Source organism: Rhinatrema bivittatum, chromosome 3 (assembly GCF_901001135.1).
Source record: "Rhinatrema bivittatum chromosome 3, aRhiBiv1.1, whole genome shotgun sequence".
NCBI classification, from domain to species: Eukaryota; Metazoa; Chordata; class Amphibia; order Gymnophiona; family Rhinatrematidae; genus Rhinatrema; species Rhinatrema bivittatum.
Window position 1 is genome coordinate 30462151 of NC_042617.1, and position 27049 is coordinate 30489199.

Consider the following 27049-nt stretch of genomic DNA (forward strand, 5'->3'; position numbering starts at 1 on the left):
TGCCCAGTAACCTTTCAGATGCTCCCTTTTTTTTTTTTTTTTGTTGGCATCGTTTGGGCCACGTCTCATTCCTCCTCTCTCTTCCTTCTTCTTGAGCATCTCTTGTTTTGGTTCTCTCTTGTCCCTTTTCAGAAGGTTTTCTGCGAGTAAAAAAAGCACTTTACCCCCACGTCTGAAAACTGTCATCCTGCGTGCGGGTGAAAGTATGGGTGCAGTTCCATAGGGTGTGGACGCGTTCCTGGGACCGGGGTTAGGGTGGGGGAGAAAGCCACATGCATAGTTTTTAGCCGGAAAAAGTATCCATAGGAGAAAAGAAGTGCGAACTTCTGTGGGTACTTTTTTTTCTTTTTTCCTTGGGCAGTTTTCAAAGTCCCTAATTTTTCCTTTGGAAACTGGCATAACGAGCACCGCTTAAAAGTACCTTTGAACTCTGCAGCCGTGCGGGCCCTCTAGCTCAGGAATAAAATGATCAGCGCGCCAGTACAAAGGTCTCTGACATCCCGTCCGGCCGCTCCATGACAGACTGTACGGTTCATCAAAGTTCAAACTACAGGATGAAGCAAGTGGAAAATATTCTAAGCAGCGTTCGTGGCGCTTTGTTAAAAACAAAACATTGCTCCTTGTTGGCAAGATTCTAGGAAATCATTTCCTTAAAATTTGGTTGTGGCAGTGGTGAGCCCTGACCTTTGTTGCTGCAAGCTGGACGGCAACCCTTAACAACAGCCTGCTGAGCGAACCTTTTTTTTTTTTTTTGTAGAAATGATTAGGGAAGGAATGAATAGACCTGGAGTCCTCTTAGATTAACCCTGCCAAGGGCAAGGTTCCTGGTTTGCTGCTCAAGTCGGTGACTGCTGGGTCAAACAAAACAAAAACTGGAGTTACCCCCTTCCCACGGAGCATCTAGTGCTCGGGAAAGGTAGCAGATTCATAGCACTAGAAACCGGGCACTTCTCTGATAGGGCAAACGTAGCACTGTGAACATAAATCGTCCCCGCTTTCCCCATTAACATGTCTGTGTCCTCTTCGGGGACTTCCGGTAGTGCTGAGATACAGACTACGGTTTCAGGACAGGTCCATTCATTCCTTGATTATTGTAAATCCTAGAACTTGTAGTACTCTGCCCGCAAGGCCCCTTCCTTCTGAGATTGCGTGAAGACGGTTGCAGAATAACTGGATACTCTGCTATATTTAAATTACAGATTTACATAATTTAACATGGTAGATGACAGTAGGAAAAGTCCAACTCCCTCATCTAGTCTGTCAAGTATTTTCTGTCCACACTACCAAGGATATATCCCAGCTGCCTACCCTAGCACGTAATGTTACTAGTTATCCAAGAAAGTTTTCATAGTCTTCCTCCATTGCATTCCGCCCTGCTGTATAGCTGAGCATGCAAGATCCCCCTATTCAGTTCACAGCCAGCATCCTTCTCCTCCTGTCAAACACAAGGACCCACAGTAATCCAATCAATGTGGCTGGTTTTTTTTTTTTTTTTTGTAAAGTAGTTTTATTGAGAGAACAAGCAACAAAACAAGCAAGAAAAACATAGGAACACAAGTCTCTCAACATTTCGGTTATTCATTTTCACCCCCCCCTACCCAACAGTATAAGATAACTGAAAACTGGATATACACTGTATAAGTTATCCGTATATCACACTGGTAGAGCATCCTTCGAACCGGAGACTGAGGAGCTTGTATGACTTCCCAGGGTGCGGAGATCAGAGGAAGAGGCTAGTTGGTAGAGCTCCGAACCCAGCCGCTCCAGGCGGGAAAGGCAGAATGGCAGACTTCCCACAGTTAAACACTCAGGTTACCAGCTTCAGGGAGGCCCAGCTCTAGCGGAGATAAACGTTGCACATCAGCTGGGAGAGAAGCATAGTATGCCTGCCAAATTTCCCGGAAATGCCTCTGTTTTCGAGGCGGATATTTTCTGTAAAGAGAACCGTATTCCATTTGGAAGAGTTCCATCATGAGACGTGACCACTGAGGTCGCGTTGGTGCAGAAGATTCAATCCATCTGAGCAGAATACATTTCTTGGCAATGAGACACGCCTTGGAGACAAAAAGAATATTATCCACAGAAACACTAGCATCTCCAATTTCAACATTAAGAAGACAAAACGAGCAGGACCAGGTGAGGACAGATCCCAGGATGGCTGCTAAGGAGCTTCTCAGTTCTTCCCAGAATGCCTGGATGCAATTGCATGTCCACAGACAGTGGATCAGGGTAGCACCAGGTTGTTTGCATTTAAGACAAGTATCTGACTCCACCAATCCCATGGTCGTAGCTCGGGCCGGGGAGATGATAGTCCTGTGAAAAACCCGTTGTTGAAGTTCCCGTAGCGTGACACTGGGGACCATTTTGGGGATAGAAGCATATGCGTCTTTAAGCATCGATACAGTCAAGTCCTCCCCACAATCCCGCGTCCACTTAGGAAGCAAAGAAGAATATATGCCATAGTCATGCTGGACACTTCAATGTGGCTGTTACCCAAACATGTAACCTCCCAGGTTCCTGTGGCCTTCCCGGATAGTGCCCTGCACTGAGGAGTGTCTGACAGATCCGGCTATGTGAGCGCCTGTGTTTTCTCTAGGACTTCTACATTTTACTGTGCTTGCAGCCTGCCAGATAGACCCAGCTCCTAATTAATTCTGTCATTTCAACCCTATATAATTTGTAACAAGGGATTAATTCTCTCTCAATTTTCTGTAAATATTTGCTGTGGCTGATTCCCCCCCCTAATAGAGAAAATTAAGCTTCCATATATGGTAAAACGCTAAGATATTTATTCCTGTATCCTGTGACATCATTGCATGGATCTGATATTACTTAGTAACTGGCATAATCATCTCACGACGACTCGGCCTATGTCACCATCTTAAAAAATACAAAGGTGCCTAGCAAATAAGCGACAAGTTGCAAATGTTGATTTTGAGTTCTTAGGCTGACCCGGTGCTTCAGGGGTAGTGTTGCTCACTGCCATAAGGAAGATGTGGGTTTGAATCTCAAGTCTGTTCTCTACTGGGTGGGGAGGTTCACAGAGCCGGTCCTGAGCCACAGTGAGGGACTCGTATGTATTATTTGTAGTCTGCCTTTACAAACAAGTTGATCAAAGTGGAGTATAACATTGGTATTAACAATCTGCCGTTAAAATTAAATCAATACTAAAACAGATCTAAAAACTGAGGTCAGTATTCAGCAGCACAGTAAGTGAATGTTTATCTAGCTCAAGTTAACTGGCTGAATATAGCCGGATAAACTTACCCACCTTACTGTAGGACTGCTCTCTGGCACGACCAGACTTTGTCAGATAAGATATCTGGCCAACTTAACTCCATCTTGAACCTTCTCGAATGCCTTCAATTTATCCGGCTAACATTCATCCGGTTAAGCAGTCAGAACGGCAGAAAACATAAAACTCGCGGTTTGTCCAGCTAAATCCCGAACTTAGCCAGACAAACAATCTGCATATTAACCCCTTAATAAATATCCGCTACATCATCTCTGTTCCTCCTTTAGTGGCCTTGCCTTTGCAACAGTGGTCCAGGCCTGTGTAATCTCCCACCTTGATTACTGCATCTCTCTTGTACGTTGATCTGCCCAAAAAAACTTGACTGCTGCCAGTTGGCAACCCTACAGACTCCAGATCTTCAGGACAGGTTGATCCAGTCCTGGTTTTACCCCATCGCATGCTGGGACTTATTCTGGTTTACCTATTGCATTCCCTCAGAAAATCAAGTCTACAAGTACCTGCATGCAGGGGAGTAAAATCAGGACTGGACGAACCTGTCCTGAGAATCTGGAGCCAGTTGGCAACCCTGGCTGTCCTCAACTCACAAATTACAACAGCATGAGCTATGCTAAAAGCCAAAAAAATGTGACCAACTCACCCCATTCCTCTCAGAACCCTGGCTACCAACACACTGCCATGATGTATTCCAAATCCTGGTCCTGACATTCAAAGCCCTCAAAGGTCTGCTTCATCTTGCAGCCGACTCGCCCCATACATTCCTCCCTGCCCATCACGCTCGCTACCGCGGGCCCCCAAAGAAATGAGATTTTCCAACACCAGAAAAAACCTCGACAGGGTAAGCCCCCCCCCCATCTCTGGATCTTTCTTCCACATGAGATCAGGCTCTCTCCAGACCTACTAACTGTTAGGAAGCGCATGAAAACCCGGCGATTCCTAGCAGCTCTTGGCTCAGCCTGACCCACAAACTCCTGGCCACATCCAAAATCCACAGATGTAGTCCTAGTTAGATTATACAAACTGTGCACCTGCTGATTTTAGGCTCCATCCACCCTGTCTTACTGTAAAGGCTGTAGCCCACTGCTTATATCTGTCCTGTTGTTCCTGTGTTTCTTAGTAGATACATTTGCTATTCTCCAGTTCTCAGGTATAGATTACAGATTGCCAGTAGTATGTTTGCAATTTCATATTTGAGTTTATTTACTATTTTTTTTTTTTTAATTTCTTATTATAATCAAAGTGGTTCAGAACTCTGGGGTGAATGCCATCATGCCCTAGTGATTTGCTACTATTTAATTTTGTCGGTTAGCTCTAGCTGTACTTCCAGATTCCTACAGATTTGATTCAGTTGCTTTGCGTCATTACCTGGAAATAAATGGTTCGGGTGTGGGTATCTCCTCCTCCTCTTCCTCTGTAAAGACTGAAGTGAAGAAGTTCATTTAATTTTTCTGTGGCTTGCTTATCTTCTCTAAGTGTCCTTTAAAATCCCCCTCCATCCCCCGCTTGTCTAACGGCCCAGCTGATTCATGTGCAAATGTTTTTTATTTCTAATGTACCTGAAAAGTTTGACGTTAGTTTTTGCCTCTTTAGTGAGTTTCTCCTCTAATTTCCTCCTCACCTGCTTTATTAGTGTTTTCCATCTACTTTGGCAGTGCTTATATTCCTTTCTATCTTCCTCATTAGGCCCTGCTTTCCATTTAAAGGATACTTTTTAGTCTTTGAGGGGAGTAGAACAGGTAAGTAGGGAACAGTAATTTACCCTTTCAAATAATACTAGGACTAGGGGACACTCCTTGAAACGAACAGGTAGCAGATTTAAAAACAAATCGGAGAGTTGTGTTTTGTTTTTTTACTCAACTCACAAATTGTGGAATTTGTTGCTGGAGGATGTCGTCAAGGCATCTAGAATAGCTGAGTGTAAAAAAGGTTTGGACAAGTTCCTGGAAGAAAAGTCCATAAATAGTTGTTAACCAGGTGACAGGGAGACCCATCACCTGTCATAGGGAGCGAGCAGCAAGAAATTGAATCTACTTTTAGGGCTTGGCCCTTGCTGGAGACGGGATGCTGGGCTTGATAGCCCTTTGGTCTGACCCCGCATGGTACGTCTTTATGTTCTTATTGCTGGTTAGACCCTCCTGCTATAATCTACTCAAGTGCCGTTACACCTGTCTGTTTTCATTTGCAAACTGTAACCCTCTGATGCGTTGATGTCCCTGATCCTTATTACTGACCCATAATTGGATGTAACAAGCTTTGGACTCTTATGGTGGAAAAGAGCGATTCAAATAAACGACGACGATGACGGTAACACACTGAACACCATCGCAAATTTAAAATCCGTCGAGCTCAGAATGCACCCTGCAGTTTGCGGGCACAGTGTCCGGGGATATCGCTGGAGGCTGAGACCATGATTGGAGCCAGGGGCAATAGCTGCATTTCTTGGTTGCGCACGCTGGTCGGAGAAGTCTGTGTTCGGGAGGGTAATGATGGGCACTCCTTGTTTTTTCCATTACGATGTCAACGTAGCAAGACCAGCAGACATTTTATCCTACTTTCTAAAGGGACGTAAGCTTATGAGATCACTGTCTGTCCCCCTCCCCACCCCAGTAACTCAGGTTTTCGTGTCCTGTCCATCCAAACTTTCTGTACCTCTGGGTCCAAGGGGGATCCTGCCGGGCTTGGAATTCTTTCAGAAGGAAATTCTCGTTAGATTATTCTTTTGCTAGTTAAAAACCAACAAAATCCTGAAGGGCCTCTCCATTTGTTGCTCATTTCTCTTTCTCTAGGGAAGTGATATCCATACGTAAAGCTGCGGCACAAACTAAATTCTGGAAAACAAATTTACCGGCTTCTTAGCTGTTCCTTCTTTTTCTCTTGGTTTTTTTTTTTTGCTCCTCATATTTTTCGTCTCTTTAGTTGCAGTTTAGATCCCACCTTTCTAAGAGTAAATTCTTTCTGGGCACTTTCATTTATTTTATTTACAAATCCGATCCTGCTCTGTCGCCAGTATTAGGCGGGTAACGAGCATGTTGCAATACAGGAACATGCAGGTGCTCGTGACTGAGCGCCCGTTGTCCCAATGTGCGCACAGCCACCTCTCCTGGGTGCCCGAAGTGATATTTAAATGAGCTCCTGTGGTAAAAAGGACAAATTGTGCGTCCCTAGCGCTCAGAAACCTCGGGCGCCCAGACCAGCACCGGCGACTGACCTGACCAAACCTCCCCCACCTTATTTATTTATTTTTTTTTAGCTTTTCCAGATATCGTCACCTGTTTTCCTATTTCTGTGATCTCTGGTGGTTTATCAACGCTAACCTTTTTTTTTTTTTTCCCCCCCCCCCCATTATCTTTTCAATTACTTTTCTAGAAAACCATAGTGGCTTCTCTTTACTTTTTCCTGTATTTACTATCCCAAGAAAACAAGACTAGCTGCCTTTATAATATCTCCTTTTTTTTAGTTTCACCCACTGCTGTTCCACTTCTCTTAGATTTTCCCATCCAGCTACAAACTCCTTGGGGTACTCCCACATTCAGCTCGATACAGTAAAGTTCAGTTGAAGATTTCTCGTCTGTAACGAGCTCGCTGCGCACAATTCGGATGCGTAAGGCAAACCAGCGATACAGTCTCCAGTTTCGCGCGCTTCTTAAAACAGACGCGTAACCCTTCCCGCACCCGGCATGTAAATGAACGAATTAGCTGTATAATGAAGGAATTAGCTATTCCCCTCCGATACCGTAACGCGCGCTCAGGTTCTCTCATTAGTAACGCACTGTTTTGCCGCGGCCGTAACGTGTTAGTTTACCGCCTCCCCCTAGTAGGAGTTAGGACTGTGAGTCTAGTAACAAATCCATCGACACCGCTTAAGACACTCAAAAACAATAAAACACAATTTAAAAAAAAAGCGATACAGAGATGATCGAGAAAATGTAATGATGTGGGACACACAAAACCTGTCAGAAGAAAAAATAAAATTTTTTAAATACCTGTCGGAGGGCCGCGTGGGTGCAGGCGGCCGGCGGCGGCGGGAGCCGGGTGGTCGCGTGTTAAATCTAGGCCGCGGGCGGGTGGGCGCCTGTTCCAGGCGGCGGCAGCGGCGGCGGGGGGACGCGCGTTAGTTCGAGACGGCCGGCGGGCGGCGGGTGGTCGCGTGTTAAATCTAGGCCGGGTCCGCACAGGCGCGCATTCATTCACTGCCGGTGGGGGCTGCCTCCAGCCCCCACCGGCAGTGAATGAATGCGCGCCTGTGCGACCCCTGCGATTCGGCGCTCAAGGCGTGACGTCACGGCATGTGACTGCCTTCAGCGCCGAATCGCAGGGGTCGCTCAGGCGCGCATTCATTCACTGCCGGTGGGGGCTGGAGGCAGCCCCCACCGGCAGTGAATGAATGCGCGCCTGTGCGGACCCGGCCTAGATTTAACACGCGACCACCCGCCGCCCGTCTCGAACTAACGCGCGTCCCCCCCCCCGCCGCCCGGAACAGGCGCCCACCCGCCCGCGGCCTAGATTTAACACGCGACCACCGTCCCCCCGGATCCCACCGGCCGCCTGGACCCACGCGGCCCTCCGACAGGTATTTAAAATTTTTGATTTTTACACTTCCTGGTGCCTGTCATTTGAAATGACATTTGAAATGACAGGTACCAGCGCACCCAGGTTACTGTATAGGCGCTGTATTAAGCGCCTATACAGTAAAATGGGTGCGCTTTAAAGCCACGGCATGCATTTGCATGCGATTAGAGGAGAGTATCGGGGAGTTAGTGAAGAGAACTGTGCGTGCGGGGAGGAAGGGTGCGCCTGACACTACCTCACTGTTTCTACCCTCGACCTTACTGTATCGACCTGATTGTAAGTTAGATTTCCTGAAAACCAGCTGATCTCTAATACTGCAGCACACCACCATCCAGTGATTACTGGATCCCAGATGATCATCCACTACATGTTTCTTTAATATCAAATTTATAAATATATAATGCCACTCTTCTTTCTAGCTATGCAGACCTTCCTGAATAGGTTGTAGCCAGGTATAACTATATCCCAGTCATGGTTTTCTGTGTACCAGACCTCTGTGTCAGCTACTGCATCTAAACCAGCTTCTCCCACGGCTGCCTCTAGGTTCTGGATGTTATTCCCCATATTACCGGCATTAACGTCCTAGCTTTCCAGACGTCCTTTCCCCCCCCCCCCCCCCGCCCCCCCGAGTCTGTACCCCAAAAGGGGTCATTTTTGTAACAACTTGCATACGTTTTCAATCTCATCCACATATAAAGTCCACCACTTTTTAAAGGGAAAATATGTGAGGACCTTCCCTTTGAAAGTGATTCCACCAAAATCACCCATGCACACTTGCTCATCTGTGCACAGAATATTTTTTGGGAGGAAATTCACAGGCCCGCATCTGAAAATGAAAAAGTGTGCAGGAAAGCGCCAAGCCCTCTCTCTCCTCAGGAGCGTTTCTGCTCACTGCGGATAACTTTGAATTCATTCAGGCTAGGCCTGTGCAAGTTTACTCACATGTCTGCGAGGATAGTTTTTGTGAAATGAGTAAGTTTCTGTTTTACCTGCAGAAACGTATTTGGCAATTTCCCTCTGAATACATAAGTATTAGACACACACAAGCAAATCAATTATCAGTTACAGCTGCTTAAAAAAAACAACTATAAACATAGAAGCACAATCTTTCCAATACTTTTTTGAATAATAGGTCTGCATTTTGGTTCTTAAATGTGTGCTCAGGATCCCACAGAGAAATTTGCATAGACTAGGCCTGCATGGTATGCAAATATCTCTTGCACGGTCATTCTAGATATCCTGAAAGCAGGCTGCAGGATCCCTGGGAGAGGTTTGGGAGCTATACCCTGTATGTTGTCGGTTGTTTTTTTGGTTTTTTTTTAACCAAGAAAACAGCTCCTCCTGAGTCTACTCCTCTGGCGTATCCTGCTTTACCTTGTGATGCCTGCACGGGTTCAGATAAAGATCAGCAGTGGCGTGCCCGATTTCAGCTTCTTTCTGGCTAAAATCATAGTGCAGAGCCTGAGCTGAGGATGGTCCCTTCTGGCTGAGAATGAGAAGCTATACTGTACAGGGAATTAATAGCCTGCCATCTGACCCCCGCTGGAGACATGTTACAGTAGTGGATAAAGCAGGAGAATTAAACCTCCTCCTAAAAATGGCACTGCTAACGAGAGAGGGCAGTTCTTAAATTGTCTGCAGACCTGCAAGTGCATTTTCCAAAGGCAAACTCTCTCCATGGAATTTTGCTTTCAAAATTTGGTTGGCTGGATGCGCGGTTTGCAAGGTCCGCACCATAAAACATGTGTAGGAATTTCAAAATGAAATCCTCATAGGCTTCCTGCCATCCCCGCCCTTCCCCACCCCTTTGTACAAAGAAGGGGGGGGGGGAATTTTCAGCCCCCTGTTTTTCACTTGGGTAAAGTCTTTTTGAAGATTGCTCTCTCCAAATCTAAGGAGGAGCTTTCAAAAACTTCAGCATGAATATTTCGATTGGAATGAATAAAAGTCAGGAGTAAAAAGGGGAGTCTTAACATTTAACTACCAATTTGTGCAAAGAAACATTTTTTTTGTTAGTACTTTGAACTTGTTGTAAATCAGGGGTACTGCTCACCTCCTGCCTCTCAGAGGTTTTCTGCAGGCATCAAGTTGATTCTCATCCCCTCGGAACCCCTCCCCTCCAGCAGGCATCGCGCTGACTCGCATCCCCTCGGAACCCCTCCCCTCCGGCAGGCTGCATGCTGACAGGCATCCTCTCGGAACCCCCTCCGTCAGGCTGCACGCTGACAGGCATCCTCTCGGAACCCCTCCCCTCCGGCAGGCTGCACGCTGACAGGCATCCTCTCGGAACCCCTCCCCTCCGGCAGGCTGCACGCTGACAGGCATCCTCTCGGAACCCCTCCCCTCCGGCAGGCTGCACGCTGACATGGATCCTCTCGGAACACCTCCTCTCCGGCAGGCATCGCGCTGACTTGCATCCCCTCGGAACCCCTCCCCTCCAGCAGGCATCGCGCTGACTTGCATCCCCTCGGAACCCCTCCCCTCCGGCAGGCATCGCGCTGACTCGCATCCTCTCGGAACCCCTCCCCTCCGGCAGGCTGCACGCTGCCAGGCATCCTCTCGGAACCCCTCCCCTCCGGCAGGCTGCACGCTGACAGGCATCCTCTCGGAACCCCTCCCCTCCGGCAGGCTGCACGCTGACAGGCATCCTCTCGGAACCCCTCCCCTCCGGCAGGCTGCACGCTGACAGGCATCCTCTCGGAACCCCTCCCCTCCGGCAGGCTGCGCGCTGACAGGCATCCTCTCGGAACCCCTCCCCTCCGGCAGGCTGCGCGCTGACAGGCATCCACTCTGAGTCACCTCCAGTGGGCATTACACTGACCCATGTAGCATATGAATTGGCATGAACGCAAACTGTTGTAATGAAATTAGTTACTAGGTGTAGATATTTCCCTGAGCCTCCTTTATAAGTCACTTTATTAACTTACAGTCTCATGTAGAGGTATGGAGTTTTAAAAATGTGAATTTTTTTTTTATTATTATTTTAAAGAATGTAGGTTTCCGCTTCTCTGAACATCTATTAGGTTACAGGGGCCAATTATAAGACAAACTTCCAAGCACAGTAAAACTTCCTGTGTGATGCTCTGCCAGCTCAGCACTTGGTATTTGGTCATTTGGAATGCGATAAACGTTCCGACAAGACAAGCCCAATGGATTTATAGCTGGGGGGGTGGTGTTAGACTAGCATAGTGTTGAAAAATCTTGTTTATTTCAAAGGCAGCTGTTTGAATCACAAGAACATTGCAAGCTGGTTGACTCAAAAATTCTGTGCGGTTAGAATGCTACCCAGGAGCACTGATTCGTTCTTAGAATACAAGACATCCTCTTGGCAAAAGCCATCCCAGACATTATGATGTTTAAAAGGCCAAGCCTTCCTTCACACCTCCCTGGCGGTCAGAGCAGTGACGGCAGCATGGGGGACACAGTAAGCACTCCCAGTCTCTGTGGCTGCCCCTCCCCTCCTGTGCGTCCTGATTATAAAGGAAGCGTGCACCTTGGGGAGAAACGTAGTTGAGGGGGGCAGGAAGCATGCTCGCCCAGGGTCAGTGCAAGCATATTTGGTGCCCTAGGCAAACCTTCCATCATACCCCCTTCTCCTCCAACTTATCTAGTGGTGGCAGCTCCAGCACAGCACTTCCTCCTACCAGTGGCAGTGGATCCAACACAGCAGTCCCTTATTTGACAGTATTGGCTCTAACATAACACCCTAAATGGGCCTCATTCTGGTAGGATTTTGAGACCACCACCTCTTCCCCACCTCCCCCCCCCCCCCCCCCAAAATATTTTGGTGCTCTAGTCACCTAATTTGCCTAAAGGAAGTACCAGCCCTGCACTCACTGGGTCCACAGCACTACAGGCCCTGCCACTGCTCTATCCTAGGAAAGGAGGGGGTGATGGCGAGGAATCCAAGGGTGGGAGGAGATGGACAGGAACCTGAGGGGAGAGAAGGAAATGGGAAAAGACCTTAAGGATGGAAAAGAGATGGGAGATGGAGCGGTACCTAAGGGAGAGACAGACAAGAACCAGGAGTTGATAAAGAGAACTAGGAGGGGGAAGCTGGGAATGAACCTGTGGAGGGAAGATGGAGATGAATCTGGAAGGGGCAGAAAAGAGGGAGAGACGTGGCAGAAGGGAAGATCCAGAGTGAGGGGGAAGGATCAGGGGGATGAAGATGAACCACATCTGCTCTACTACACACACTTTTTTCAAAATCCTAAATCTACCCATGTGGGGCTTGTCTAGAATTTTTTTTTCATGTGTAGTTGGATTGAAAAATAGGACATTTGTGTATTCTGTTCTTGCTTAAGCAGGACAATCAAGGGTTCCTGTTCTTTTAAAGAAATTGCCCTAGGTAAAGCAGGCATGTGGCCGCTCAGGTAGATAGTAAAGTGATTAGGAGACGACAGCAACTGTAGTTTATAAGGTTATTTTCTGATAGTCTTGATCAAGAGGATATTTTCCCTCCCCAGAAGCACATAAACCTACAACTGAATTCATTGGAATCCAACACCTTCACTTCACCATCCTGATACTTTAGGCCCAGCAGGGGTCGGAGGGAAGGGGACACTTAGATTTGCAACTGTAAGAAAGCCCCAGCTCCTCAGATTTCTCTCCTCCTTTTGAGATTGTGTTAGAGCTCTACACCAAGGAAGTAACACTTCATCCTGACTGATAGCCCAAGGCATCCGGGTTGACGTGTTCCTACAATACAGTGAACTGCGGAAGACTCGAACTGCGCATTGACTCGTGCCTCTCAGCCTGTTGGTAGCAGGCCTCGTGTGGGGGTGGTTCTGATGTAAGTGCCCAGAAGAAGTTAGGTGCCAATGATGATGCAGCCATTACTAATGCCGAGTACTGCAGATTGTCACTGGAGTGCCCCCTGGAGGTACTGATATTTTTCTTTGATAAGTGGACCATTCTGGAACACAGCATATACCATGCTCGTACAGTAGAGAGGACAGACTACTTTTTTTTTTTTTAAATCTGAGGTGGCTTCTGTAATGCATGAGTGACGATGGACTATTTTGAAAGCAGGTGTGGCTCCTTTCAAGCCTCTGGAGTGCGTTCTGTGTTTCAGCTCTAAGATTTTCCAGCAGAGTAAGGTTTGTGGAGAGTTCAGAGATTTGAGAGTTAGATAGTGATCTGTGGAAGGTTCTTTCCCTAAGGAAATGGGTCCTGTCCGAGGAAGATTTGCACAGAGGCGTGTTTGACGTTGTGTCGTAAGAGCTGGGGGATCTGCCATCTGAAGACTGCATGATTGGCAGTCTGCATTGTGGATGCCTGAGGTTTGCTTGAAGGGGGGAAAGAGGGAAGTCTCTGCCAGTTCTTCCAGACCCCAAGGTCTAAAGCGACACATGAAAAAGAGAGTTTGGCTAATTGGATGTTTTTTCAATGGGTCTTAAGAAAATTAGAAGACCTTTGATGGCGAGCTGGAAAGAGCTTAGGCCAACAGCTGTAGATTTAGACAAGTGAAAGATCTGTGAGTGATTTTTGAAGTATCTTGAACTGTGTAGACTGATCTTTTTGAGATTACATGGACTTTCTGCTGTTTTCCTGGGCTCAACTATTTTGAAATGTTTTTAATAAATTCTCTGTTTTGGAACAGACTTTCCTTGGTGTGGACTCCTGTTTTCCTAGGTGGGTGCAAGTCTCCCCTTGGGCCTCACAGCTTTACTGGTTTCGGGGCTACAGAAAGGTCTCTTGCTCCTGCAGCTGCCAAAGTTGACTCCCGATGCAGGGGCTGGGGGTTTAGATAGGGTTCATCCAAATCATGGCTAAAATTTGGCAAAAACTACCATTCTTCAGTCTCATCACATCCCATAAGTAAAAATGAGCTGCACTGGCCACAGGCCTTATCCGTTAGGGTATCATCCATATCACAAGGTAGGAAACCCACCCCTCTCCCAAACTAAAGTTTACTTCAATAAGGGTGAGCAGGAAAGGGCGAAGATCAAAAGGGCTTCAATAAAAGAGCGCCGCGAACAAAGGCGCGATTTAATAAAAGAGACTATGAAGAACAGCGAACCTCATAATGGCAATGAGATTAAAGGCCCGTGCTAATAAAGGCAGTGATGAATATGGGAGCCTCTAATCGTTGATTTGGGGCTGGTCTCTGCGCTGATGTTCCCATCTCGGCGCTCTGGCGTCGATGCGCCGGCCTCAGCGCTTTGACATCGCTCTTTGGTCTTGGCGCACTGGCCGGCTTCAAAGTGCAGTCTTCGGCGCGCCGGCCTCAATGCGTCAGCCTCTGCGTGCCTCCTTGAAGTTCTGACAGTGCCGGCGTTGGTAGTCACGATGCACCGGCCACCCGGGCGAGGCCATCTCACGTCACTGGGAGGGCCTCCAGGGAGGGCCTCCCAGTTCTTGCTCTTGGGTAGCCCTGTGAGGGGCCTGGAGGAGGGTGGGTTGTTCTGCCGCTTCCCCTCTAACGAGGTCTTCAGCGGCTATAAGGCACAGACTGATTCCAGCTCGCCACGCCGGTTCCTTCCTTCTCCGTCTTCAGGGGATTCTCTGGGGGCACCTCAGCTGCATGAGGCCTGCATCTAGGCCCGGAATGAAGCCAGGGCCAATCCGCTGTCACTGCAGCACTCCTTCCCTCTGGTGCAATGCAGAACCTAGAGGTAGGATGGCAAGCTTCAGATCAGTGTAGTACCTAAAAGGGAAAAGAAAAGAAAAAGTTACTAAGAGAGGAGATTCCGCGCCATTATTCACCATTAGAGGCTCCCATATTCATCACCGCCTTTATTAGCACAGGCCTTTAATCTCATCGCCATTATGAGGTTCGCTGTTCTTCAGAGTCGCTTTTATTAAACCGGGCCTTTGTTCGTGGTGCTCTTTTATTGAAGCCCTTTCCATCTTTGCCCTTTCCTGCTCGCCCTTATGAGAGGTTACCCCCAAACTGATAGAGGGGAAGTGACCTCTTCCTCAGTTTTTAGGTTATCCCACTCCTGCTGGCGAACAGATTTCTTTAGGAAGTGTTGGGGAGCGGGGATGGGTGTGAAAAGCTGCTCTCTCTCCCTTTGGTTCAGACTCCAGCACAAGTCATGTAACCCTCTTGGGACCCAGTTTACCCAGCTGTAAGTGGGTGATAACCGTCCTTGACTTGTGCGATGGCTTCTGAAAAGGCGAGAGGGAACTGTTACTGGACCTCGTTCACAAACACTTCTCCCATTTGTGTTTTCATGGAGGGGGAAAATTGCCAAAAAAAAAGGGTCACTTAAGCTTCGCTTGTTTACAAAATCCCAGCTGTTTGTTTCCACAGAATCCAGTTTGTTTTCTTTATCGGACACTGTGAGCTTAGCTGTGGTCTCCAACTTCTAAAAACCCAATGCTAGTTATCGGTGCTCAGAAAATATGATGCTGTATAAATGGATTTATTACAGAATATTTCAGTTTTAGCTCCTGTCCCCAGAGAATTTTACAATCTAAGCTTGTACCTGAGGCAGTGGAGGCTGAAGTGTCTTGCCCAAGGTCACAGGAAGCAGCAGTGGGATTTTTGAACCCTGGCTTCCCTGGTTCTCGCTGGGCTATTCCTCCCCTCCACAATCAGAATGGGCTTCCTGCTAATTTATATCTGAAATGTGAGGAGCTGCATTGGTTCCATTCCATATAAAGCTACAAGTATCTGTCTCATCTCATTTAGGATGAAATTGTGAACCTCATTCCTCGTATGTTACAACGGAGACAGGGCTTGGGGGGGGGGGGGGGCAGGGAAGAGAGTCTGTTGCTTGGGGGCAAGGAAGTGAGGTAGGCTATCATGTGTTGGGACAGGCTGTTTAAGGGCAGATTATTTGGGGAAGAGGGGGCATCACCAGTTGGGGCTGGGTTGTTTAAGGTCAGATTTGGTGAGGGGGAAGGGGGCACTGTGATTACCAGTCTGGGGGCGCAGAGATAGTACCTAAATTTATGCCGGTTAGCCCTGCCCCTAAGTTTGAGTTCCTAAATTCCTTCTCTCGTTCTCAGGCCTCCCACGTTTACAGCAGATAAAATTAGTTGCCAAGTGAAACTAGGCAGCTACATTTTAGTCCATTGAGCCCCCAGTCTGTTTTCAAAAGGACCAATCTAGCCCCCTAACTCAGATTTAGGGGGCTTAACCCCTTGTGAATAATGACCACCTCACTGTAGAAGGTCCTAAGCTGAACTTGTAAACCTTGTGGTCTCCGCACTCTGCAGGACATACCTGGAAGAGGAATTAACAAAGGCCAGGAAGAAACCCAGCCTTCGAAAGGACATGTACCAGAAGATGATTGAAGTGGATCCAGAGGCGCCGACGGAGGAGGAGAACACACTACGGGCAGTCACCAAACCCCGCTACATGCAATGGCGGGAGACCATCAGTTCCACCGCTACGCTTGGCTTCAGGATTGAGGGAATAAAGGTAAAAGTCCCGAGCCCTTCAGCCAGTAAAATGTGCAAGATGTAGGAACTTGGGATCTGTGCTTCTTCGCCCAGGGCTGACCTTTTGTGGGGCTGTGGAGCCCAGGGTCGATCTGTATGAGCAGGGCCCTGTCACCCAGAAAGCTGGCGGGGGGGAGTTGGTCTTCTGGCCAGTACCCCTCACCCTATCCCTGGAGGTCAAGAAGCAGGTGCACTGCCCCCTTCCCCCCCTCCCCCCCAGGCTATAGCACTAGCCAACCAATGCCTTCTTTGTTTTTACCAGTTTTGTTGGGGGGGGGGGGGTGCCCCTTTAAGAGCTGGCAGCCTGGAAGAGTAAAGCAATGCCAGACCCAAAGTTTGTCTAGCTATGTGCTAGAAAGGGCCAATGGAAAGAACAGGAGTAGTGGGGAGACCGTAGGGGCTGATAGGGTTGCCGTGCTGAGAGGAACAGCCCTGCAGGAGGAAAGGGGAAGAACAGACAACAGCATCGGGCTGTGCAGCTGGTCAGAGCCAAAAGCAGATTTATACAGCTCCACACGCCATCAGCTCTCCCGAAAGTGGTGATGGGGCCAGGGCTACCATGACAGTGCAGGGGTCTGGGGGCAATCACCCAACGCCTGCCCGCCCTCCTCCTCCTCTTCCCCCAAGGACGGCCCTTGCCGCACAATCTGACATCCTACAACATATAAAAGGCAGTTTGTTTGGGTGATATTTGTCTACAATATCAGTGCTGCTGATGGCACATAGTGTGCAATGCTTTGTGCCAGCCGCCACTCGGACCCTGAGCCCACTGGGGGAGTTGAGGGGCGGGATTGGATGTGGGGCATGGTAACGAGCCCAGACTCCGCCAGCAGAGGAAGCAGCGGCCCCGGTGGAACTCGGTGGTGTGGCTGGTGGGGAGATCAGGCCACACCATTTGTGGAGGAGGGCGGCCCTGGGTTTGAGGTGAGGACTAGGGGTCAAATAAGGGAGGAAAGCTTGAGCGTGAGGGACAGGAAAAGGAGGAGTGGAGAGTACAAGGGGGACAGAATGGATTCTGACCCCCACTTCCCCCACATGCAACCGCACATTAACCCCGTTATATGCTCACTCACACACTGCTGACTCCTGTACAGTCCCCCTCACTGCACCCTCCAACACCACCTGCCAAAGCAGCCCCACTGCCACTAAGCTCCAGGTAGGGACATATTAGGAGCTGGGAGTGCCATAGAGGGCAGGGGAGTGAAAAGAAAGCAGTTTATACCCCAGCATAGTTTCCCATCATTTAATGATGGACTTTCCTAGTAGTCTTTGTAATTTTCATATTGATCCAATAATATATACCTGTATCCTTTTGCACATTCACTGTATAGTGACTCTTATCCATCTTATCCAAACCTGATTATTGCAATGCCATCCTCCTAGGCCTCCCCAAATATGCCCTCCGGCCCCTTCAGATGCTCCAAAACTCGGCGGCACATATCCTCACCAATGCCCACCGGGGTGATCACGTCACCCCTGTCCTCAAACACCTACACTGGTTGCCAATCAACTCCCGGCTCATATACAAATCCCTAACCATCATTCATAAAGCTTTCTACAACCATGACATGCCCTGGTTCAAAGAACACCTCCAACTCCGTACCCCTGACAGACCCACCCGAGCACAACACCGTGCCACGCTGCACACTCCCTCTCCTAAACTGTCAAAGCTCAAGCCTACCACAGAACATGCCCTCTCCATTGCCGGCCTGCCCTTTGGAACAAGATGCCCCCTAGTCTTCGCCAGGAGGCTTGCCCAAAAAGATTCAAACAGAACCTCAAGACCTGGCTCTTTAAGCAGGCCTACACCTAAACCCTCTTCTGTTCTTTGTAAAGCGTCTTGCTGTATTAATTTAACTGTAAACCGAGATGATGTTCCCGACGTATCTCGGTATATAAAAACGCTTAAATAAATAAATATAGCTCGAGGTTGAGAGGAGTCCCTTGCAGGAAATTTGCATCTATTTGCATACAAAAGAAGTTTGGGTAACTGGAGCTACAATTCAGCGTGAGGCTAGACTTCCGGGTTTTTGCTTTTCGGCCTTCTGGTTTCTAATTGCATCAATAGGATGTAGTGAAAACATCTGTCTTTGTTTTATTTGCAAAATGTTCGTTTTATGTCAAATTTTATGCATGTTATTTTGTACATTGCCTAGTATTTAGGCGATTAACACATTTTAATAAAGATAAAGATGTTCTAACAACTGGGATCTGGCTCTGAGAAAAAGATGCAAACTGGGAAGAATAGATGGGCCTCACCGTCTGTATTGAGAGACATGGAAGGAATTTTAGATTTGGGGGGGGGGGTGTTTTAATAATAAATATTACTTAACCATCCTAACTTTACCTGGCATTCAACAGAATATTTAGGCTGTTTTTCACCAACCTCTATAGCTCCCTAAAGTTAATCATAGACATAGGTGAAACTTTTTTATTGGACTAAGTACAAATTGTTTGACCCTTATTTCTGCATAGGTTAACATTAAAATTGATACTTTTAGAATAAAGGGATTTTTAAATTTTGTTTTTAATGAAGGCTAGAAAAGTTTACAAGTGTTTAAGGACATCAGCAGAGAAAGTAATGCTAAACATAACTCTTTTCAAAGTGTGTGGCCCAAAATAGTCTTGCTGACATTGATTTCATGCTTTCTCAGCCGTTAAAGCAGTTTTCTATCAACAAGCAGACTGAAATAGCCATAACGTGTGGGTGACGTCATCCGGCACCGAACAGACTCATCTTTCCTACAGGCCAATACAGTAAAGTCCGTGGGAGAGTGGGCATTCGCCCGCTCTCCCGGCGTGCGCACCGGCCACTTGCCGGTGCACGCGATGCAGTATTTAAATTAGGTCCGGCGGTAGATCCAGGCAAAAGGAGGCGCTAGGGACACTAGCGCGTCCCTAGCACCTCCTTTTTGACAGGAACACGGTGGCTGTCAGCGGGTTTGACAGCAGACGCTCAATTTTGCCAGCGTCGGTTCTCGAGCCCGCTGACAGCCACGGGCTCAGAAACCGGATGCCGGCAAAATTGAGTGTCCGGTTTTCGGCCTGACAGCTGCGGGCCGAATTCAAATTTTTTTTTTTTTTTACTACTCTTCGGGACCTCTGACTTAATATCGCCATGATATTAAGTCGGAAGGTGCACAGAAAAGCAGTTTTTACTGCTTTTCTGTACAGTTTCCCGGTGCCCAAAGAAATTAGCGCCTACCTTTGGGTAGGCGCTAATTTCTGAAAGTAAAATGTGCGGCTTGGCTGCACATTTTACTCTCTGTATCGCACGAGAATACCTAATAGGGCCATCAACATGCATTTGCATGTTGCGGGCGCTATTAGGTTCGGCGGATTGGACGCGCGTTTTCGGTCCCTTACTGAATAAGGGGTAAGGGAAAACGTGCATCCAGTGGCGGGTTAACAGTGCGCACTGAACTGTATCGGCTTGTAAGTTAGCCAGATAAGTAGCTCTGCTGTGGAATGGCTCTATCCCACTCCCCACTTAGCTGGATAACTGCTTAGCTAGATAAATAGTTATCTGGATAAGTGGTGACTGCTGAACTCTGCGGATATTGAAACAGCTCCACTTAGCCAGATAAGTCCAAACGTATCCGGCTAAGTGGCACTTAACATCAGCCTCTTTATTATTGCCTGCACACAGGCCAGGTTTGGGAACCTGGCCTGTGTGCAGGCAATAAAAAAGGGCTGCAGTATGGTGTGTTGTGCCAGAGGTGTGGCTGCTAGTGGCGTTTCTCTGGTCCTTTTTATGTAATAATTCCCTTATGAAAGGAGCGACTGTTTACAATTCACTGGAAAAGCTGCAGTCATACCCTGCAAGTTGATGCATTTCCAGCCTGATTCACACAAGTCTTCCACCACCCATGATGAGACATTATCCTCTGTGGGATGAACCACAGGGCATAAATTAGAACTGTGAATGAATTTAATTTAAAATAAAAGGAAGTCTGCTTCATATTAAATATAATGGAATATTCTGCCTGTAGGCACAGAGTAATAGAAATCTATAATAGAGATATTTAAGAATCAGTAGAGCCTACACCTTACTACTTAAAAAAACAAAACTGGATAAATATGGGATAGAATGTAGGGCCAGAACAATCTAACAGGTCGATACAGTAACGTGCGGTTAAAGATTCCCCGTCTGTAATGTGCTGGGAGCACACAATACAGACGAGTAAGGCGATCCAGCGATACAGTCTCCAGTTTCACGCGTCCTTAGCGCTTCGTAAAATAGACGCATAACCCTTTCCGTACGCAGCATGTATATGATGTGTAAATGAACGAATTAGCTGTATAATGAAGGAATTAGCTATTCCCCTCCGATACTGTAACGGGCGCTGATATTATCTCCTTAGTAACCCGCTGTTTTGCCGCGGCCTTAACGTGTTAGTTTACCGCCTCCCCCTTGTAGGTGTTAGGACTGTGAGTCTAGTAACAAATCCATCGACACCGCTTAAGATACTCAAAAACAATAAAACACAATAAAAAAAAAAGCGATACAGAGATGATCGAGAAATGTAATGCTGTGGGACACATAAACCTTTCAGAAAAAAAATAAAATTTTTAAATACCTGTCGGAGGGCCGCGTAGGTCCAGGCGGCCGGCGGGATCCGGGGGGCGGGTGGTCGCGTGTTAAATCTAGGCCGCGGGCGGGTGGGCAACCTGTTCCAGGCGGCGGCGGGGGCGGGTGGACGCGCGTTAGTTTCAGACGGCCGGCGGCGGGTGGTCGCGTGTTAAATCTAGGCCGGGTCGCACAGACGCGCATTCATCCAGGCAGAGGAGCCTGCCGGTGGGGGCTGCCTCTGGCAGCCCCCACCGGCAGTGAATGAATGCGCGACCCCTGCGATTCGGCGCTCAAGGCGTGACGTCACGACGCCCGACGTCACGGCATGTGACTGCCTTGAGCACCGAATCGCAGGGGTCGCACAGGCGCGCATTCATTCACTGAATGAATGCAGGCTCCTCCGCCTGGATGAATGCGCGTCTGTGCGACCCGGCCTAGATTTAACACGCGACCACCCGCCGCCGGCCGTCTGAAACTAACGCGCGTCCACCCGCCCCCGCCGCCTGGAACAGGCGCTCACCCGCCCGCGGCCTAGATTTAACACGCGACCACCCGCCCCCCGGATCCCGCCGCCCGCCGGCTGCCTGGACCCACGCGGCCCTCCGACAGGTATTTAAAAATTTTGTTTTTTACACTTCCTGGTGCCTGTCATTTCAAATGTCATTTGAAATGACATTTGAAATGACAGGTACCAGCGCACCCAGGTTACTGTATAGGCGCTGTATTAAGCGCCTATACAGTAAAATGGGTTGCGCGGGCATAACCCTTCCCTAACGCTTCACAGCCGCGCATGCATTTGCATGCGATTAGAAGAGAGTATCAGGCGCTAGGTCAAGAGAACTGTGCGTGCGGGGAGGAAGGGTGCGCCTGACACTGCCGCACTGTTTTCTACCGCGGCCTTACAGTATCGAGCTGTAAGTCAGTAGTTCCCAAACCTGGCCTGTTACCTCACAGCCACTTGGGTTATGAGGATAACCACAGTCAAATATGCATGAGATAAAATTTGCATATAGTGGGTCTCCCAAGTATGCAAATATATACTTTGAGCACATTCAGTGTGGATATCCTGTAATAGGACAGGTTTGGGAATTGCCACTCTAGAATTACCTTTTCCCATACAACTCCACTCTGCCTGCTGACTTGAGTATCCAACAAGAAGTATGATGCCATCTCATTTTTCTGGTCAGGAGACAATTGCAAAGCTGATACATCAGTCCTTTAAGCCAGCATCAACCCTATTGGAGGATTCAATATAAAATCCTCTGCCTGATTCATCGAGCCTTAAGTAATGATACCTCGGTGGTTGGCTCACATTTAAAGATTTATAAGCCAGGGAGGGCTTTAAGATCTGTTGGATATGCCAGCCCTTAAACAAGCACTTCTGGACGAAAAGAAGGAACCAGCTTTCTTTGTAGCAGATCCTACCATATGGAATAGCTTGCCTGATGAAATGAGCTCAGCTCAATGTTATCTAACACTTAGAAAGCAGGCTAAAGCCTTTTTTTTTTTTTTTTTTTTTTTCAAGCAAGCTTATGGGACTAATGGAAGCTGAGTGTGTTCATCTGTTTTAGATGAGTGAGAGGTAGAGTGTAGCGCTTTTCTGTATTCTGATGTTAGTCTTTTCACTTGACTTTAATTTTAATTTGATATGACATTTTTATGTCATGAGGTTTTTATTAAATTGTCTTGTGTTTGTTTTTATGTAATTTGAACTGTTATGAGTGTAATATTTGTAACCCGTCAAGTACATTGGATTTAGCAGGCTATAAATCTTTTAAATACATAAAGGTCATGGGCTGCCTGAGGCAAATCAACATGCCAGGAGGAAATGAAATTCATGAGCCATTTTTGCCAGCAGGTCAAAAAGTCTGGGCTTACAAGTTTTTGAGAAATCTGTCTCCCTGGAGGGATGGGGGTGGGGAAATAAACATAAAGGGGGCCAGTCTTATAAAACCCAAAGCAAAACAAGGACAAACATGTGGGTGACAGGGAGGATGGGAGGGGATTCCTTATATTGTATGCACTTGTCATAAAACATACACCTTTCTGCACTTAAAATATTTTTCTCTGAGGACAAGCAGTCCTCGCACATGGGTGACATCATCAGATGGAGCCCAGCCTGGAACTTTGATCGCAAAGATTCTAGAACTTTCAAACATACCTTACTGAGCATGTGCAGCTGTAGTTATCATCCTGTGACCTAGGCAGAGTCCCTCTGTTTTTTTTTTTTGTTTTTTGTCAACGGAGCTATGTGTATCATGGTATTCAGCTTTGCTCTCTTCTCACAGTTTTTGTAAAGTGATTTTTTTCTAGAGCTGCAGCTGTTTTTCTTTTCCTTTATTTTCTTTTCCCTCTGTCTGCCAGCCGCATGGCAGGTGTTATTCGCTGTGCAGCCTGGCAGAGTCTAATTCTATCCTTTATTAAATAAATACTACACATACAGTTTAGTTTCTGTGTCCTCTCCTTGCTCTGTCTGCTTTTGTACCTTTGTCAGGTGCTGGCAGGACTGACTGAATGTAGTCCGTGGGTGATCTGTGTAGGCCGCTGAGTCTGGAGTCTTGCCTGGGTTCTGCCCAAGCAGGAGTTCCATTTCATTTCACCGATTTTGATTTGGCATTGATGGCAGTTTGAACAGAGAAGAGTTCGAGGACCACACTGTACCTGTGGGGGGGAAACAGCTCATCCTCCCCATATTCAAAGGAAATTAGTCTTCACAGGCAGGAGGCCCTGGATGACGTAGCCTCCCTTCCTGCTTGCCTGTGATGGCAGTGTAGTCTCCTTGTGAGAGGGTGAGCAAGAGCCTGGACAGGCACCTTGCTGCTGCACCTTCTGTGCCATGCCCAGTATTAGTTGCCCGTGCACACTCATGCCAGTGTACGGATGATCTGACATATCGATGTCAGGACCGCGTCGGGGACCAGGATTGCCATTGAGTGCCATGGTCACCCTTGACGACACAGAAGTGCTAGAGTGCCTTCGATGCAATCGATGTGCATGACTGCCCTTGATGACGTAAGGGCCATCAAAAGTGCTGTGCACGTTTCGAGCACGCTGGCTGGGCTTTCTGTCCTATAGGCGTTGGCAGGTGCCATGGGCTCTCAATGCACCGGAGGAACAGCATCGACCTTAGCATCATCGAGCATCTTGGGCTTTGATGCGGCAAAGCAACAGCACTAGCCTCAAGTGTTACGGTCCGGATTGCGTCTGGAACAAGGATGGCTATGAGAGATGACCTCTATGCCATCGAGGTGCGTGGCTGCCCTCGGTGCCATCAAGGTATGGGGCCACCATGGAGGCCATCAGGCGTGTTGTCCAGCAATGCTATTCGTTGCTGCTTTTGACAATATTGAGCACCATCGACAAGGCACTGGAATCGCCATTGAATGCCGGCGCTCCTGAGATCCCTTGAGTGCCACTGAAGCCCTCTGGTGACAGGGCCTTCGGGCCTTGGATTACCTTGATGCTATCGAGCAGTGGGGTTGCCGTGGACCCGGGGCATCCTGGAGCACAGAAGCATCTAGGACAAGCAGTGGTCTGATGACCTCAAGGCTCCTTTACTTTGTCTAGACAGAGCACCGAAAGGCATCGTGCTATCCGATCACTGGCCTATGGCTGTCAAGCACCATGGATGCTGATGATCTTGGGGACCCTAAGCCACTGGGATTGTGGGATATTGGAGGCCCCATCGGACTTCATGCACCATCGGTGCTAATAAGCGCTAGGGTTGCTGCCACGGCTATCATCAGCTATGGCCACTGATGAGGGATTCCATCGAGCTCACGGTATCGACACCCTCGGGATTATAGGTGACCCGAGGGTGTCTAGCACCGGCAGCCATCTGTTTCTTTGGGCACCAATGCGGTGTGTTGGGGCCACAGAGCCTCTGCCTTCAGGCACCAGGGGTCTCTTACTGGTACCGTCGAGCTGTTGACATCAGCAGACGCCTGGGGCGCAGTTGATGGCGAAATGTACCATTGAACTGGTGAAGCCTGCAACACGATCAAGCACCGTCGAAGCCCTGGGTGCAGTATCATTTGATACTATTAATGTGGTCCATTGCTGTTGAGCGTGAAAGCACTATGGGCCCAATGAGTGCAGTCACCACAGTGGGCACCAGTGGAGAGTCAGATGCCACAGGACTCTACAGCAGAGCACCAATGGCATCACCATGGACTTTGCTGCTGGTGTTACATGATGCCATTTCAAGGGCTATGTTCAGCCTCTTGGAGCGTTATCGGGTATTGGGGGGTATCATGGGAGTGACGCTATTGAACACTACTCACCACTACATCTTAATCAGAGCCCCAGTGGTACTGAGGATGCTGTTGTCACACTGTTCCTATTGACTCCATTAGGAGTTAGTGCGTCAGTGAAGTGCAACATGCGCAGTAGGGTTATCCACTCCTCCAAGTGCCTCAGGTGCTGGCAGGTGGCATTGTCTCTGGCTGTGAAGTACATAGCCATACCAGGGTTCTGCCATCATTGCTTCAAGGTTCCAGCTTCTTCATCTGTTCTGCACCTTAGGGTGCTAAGGAACACTACCGAGGTAGGTGCCATCACACGCTCTGGGATTTATTTATTTTTTTTGGCAGTGCACAGCAAGGACAGAGGTGGTCCTCTGTCCTTGCTGTGCCATGGGATTCTACCCCCAAGAATGACGAGTGGGTTCTCAGTGTGCCGTCATCCACAGGATGGGGCACCACTGTATGAGTACTGGTCATCGCGCTTTTATAGCAGAGGGCACTATTCTTGCGGTTGCCCTCTAGTGTATGGGTGTGTGTATTTCCCTCAGGGCGAGCACAACAGGTCGTGCACCGCAGCCACAAGACTGACCTATGACTGCGTTCCTGGTCAAACCCCTATGGGAGCTTATACCAGGAGAGTAGTGTTGGGAGTCTTCCCTCAGAAGAGGAATATGTCTTTTGACTACTCCCATGTAATTAATCCCCTTCGTTGGGAAGCCCTGAGCATCTGTCCCTTGCAGGTATATCACTGAACTGTAGCCTCAATTCTTTTGAATCTGTGCATCTCCTTGTAGGCCAAGACTGGCAGACATTGGGAGATCGCAGCAGTGGTCATTGGACCATTTTTGCTAGAGTCCCTCCATTGATTACTGTAGTGGCCTACACTGTCTAAGGGTGGCTTCAAGTGGCAGATTTGATTGCTTATGAACTTCAGTGGTCAGTGACTGTAACCCAGCACTCACCTGGAGAGTTGGAAGGTTTATTGGGACTGGGAGGCTCCAATTCCCGTTGCTTTCCTATCCCTTCAGGAAGGGGAGATATGACTAGGTTTCCAGAGGCAACCTTATGCGCCCCCCCCCCCCTGCAGATGTCTGGCTGTCCACCCCTACAAGGGATGGCCACTTCATTCTCCATTTTCCAGATAAGGGATTTCACTGTTGTGATGGGCGGACAAGAGATACCAGGAACAGGCCAAAGGCCAGGGCAGGTGGAAGGGAGGTGTGTTGTAAGTTCCGATGCAAAGGTCAGGACTGGACGGCAGGCAACCGAATTCGGTTCCAATGCTAAGATTAGGTGCCGGCCGCAGGCAAGCATAATCAGGTCCAAGTCTGAAGCAGGAGATCAGTAAATACCAGGAGGGCAGGCCAAGGAGAGGACAAGGACAGATGAGGCAAGGAATGTTGGGTAATATGTACTGCAAGGGCAGGAGACCCACCGCCAAGGCAGCCTGCTGGGGGTCGCGGCTGGGTTTAAATACCCTACCGCTTGATGTCATCAACCGGTGCCGGCTTGGGTTTTTCCCCGCTGTGGATTGTTTTAAGGTGCGCCAGGGGAGGAGATGCAACGTCCCGGCGGCTCCCTGGTGCACGGTGCTTCAGCAGGATGACCGGGGCCTCTGCACTGAGTGCAGCCAGTCGCAGGCCTCGCCCCCCCACGACTGGCCAAACGTGGTACACTGCTGGTGAATACGCCTGCAGTACAATAACTGCCTTCCAGAAACCTTCCCATAACTGTTCTGGGGCTGATTTATAATTTTGAGATCTATTTTGGCACTCCCACTATCTTCATCAGTGAGCCAGTGTCCCTAAAACTGCTGGTACTGTGTAGAGAAGCTGGGCTTGTTGCTATGGACTAGAGACAAGAGTTGTATTTGCTTTACAAATTTGCTGAGTGAGTCGCTAATCCGGCAGGGCTGGGTGCACTAGTGCCACAGGAATGCAAGGGAGAAAGATACTTACCCGCATTATCTCAGCAAGCGCCGGCGTCGGATGTACTGTGCAGCAGGAGGGAAGT

General features: G+C 48.4%; 1 protein-coding gene across 1 annotated transcript in view; it reads left to right on the plus strand.

The window, feature by feature from the left end:
- Positions 1–27049, plus strand: part of ITPKB (inositol-trisphosphate 3-kinase B) — a 337082-nt gene that overhangs the window by 269568 nt on the left and 40465 nt on the right. Inside the window, exon 5 of the mRNA XM_029593044.1 lies at positions 15995–16199. Within this exon, the coding sequence (XP_029448904.1) occupies positions 15995–16199 (205 nt within the window). The remainder of the gene's footprint in view (positions 1–15994; positions 16200–27049) is intronic.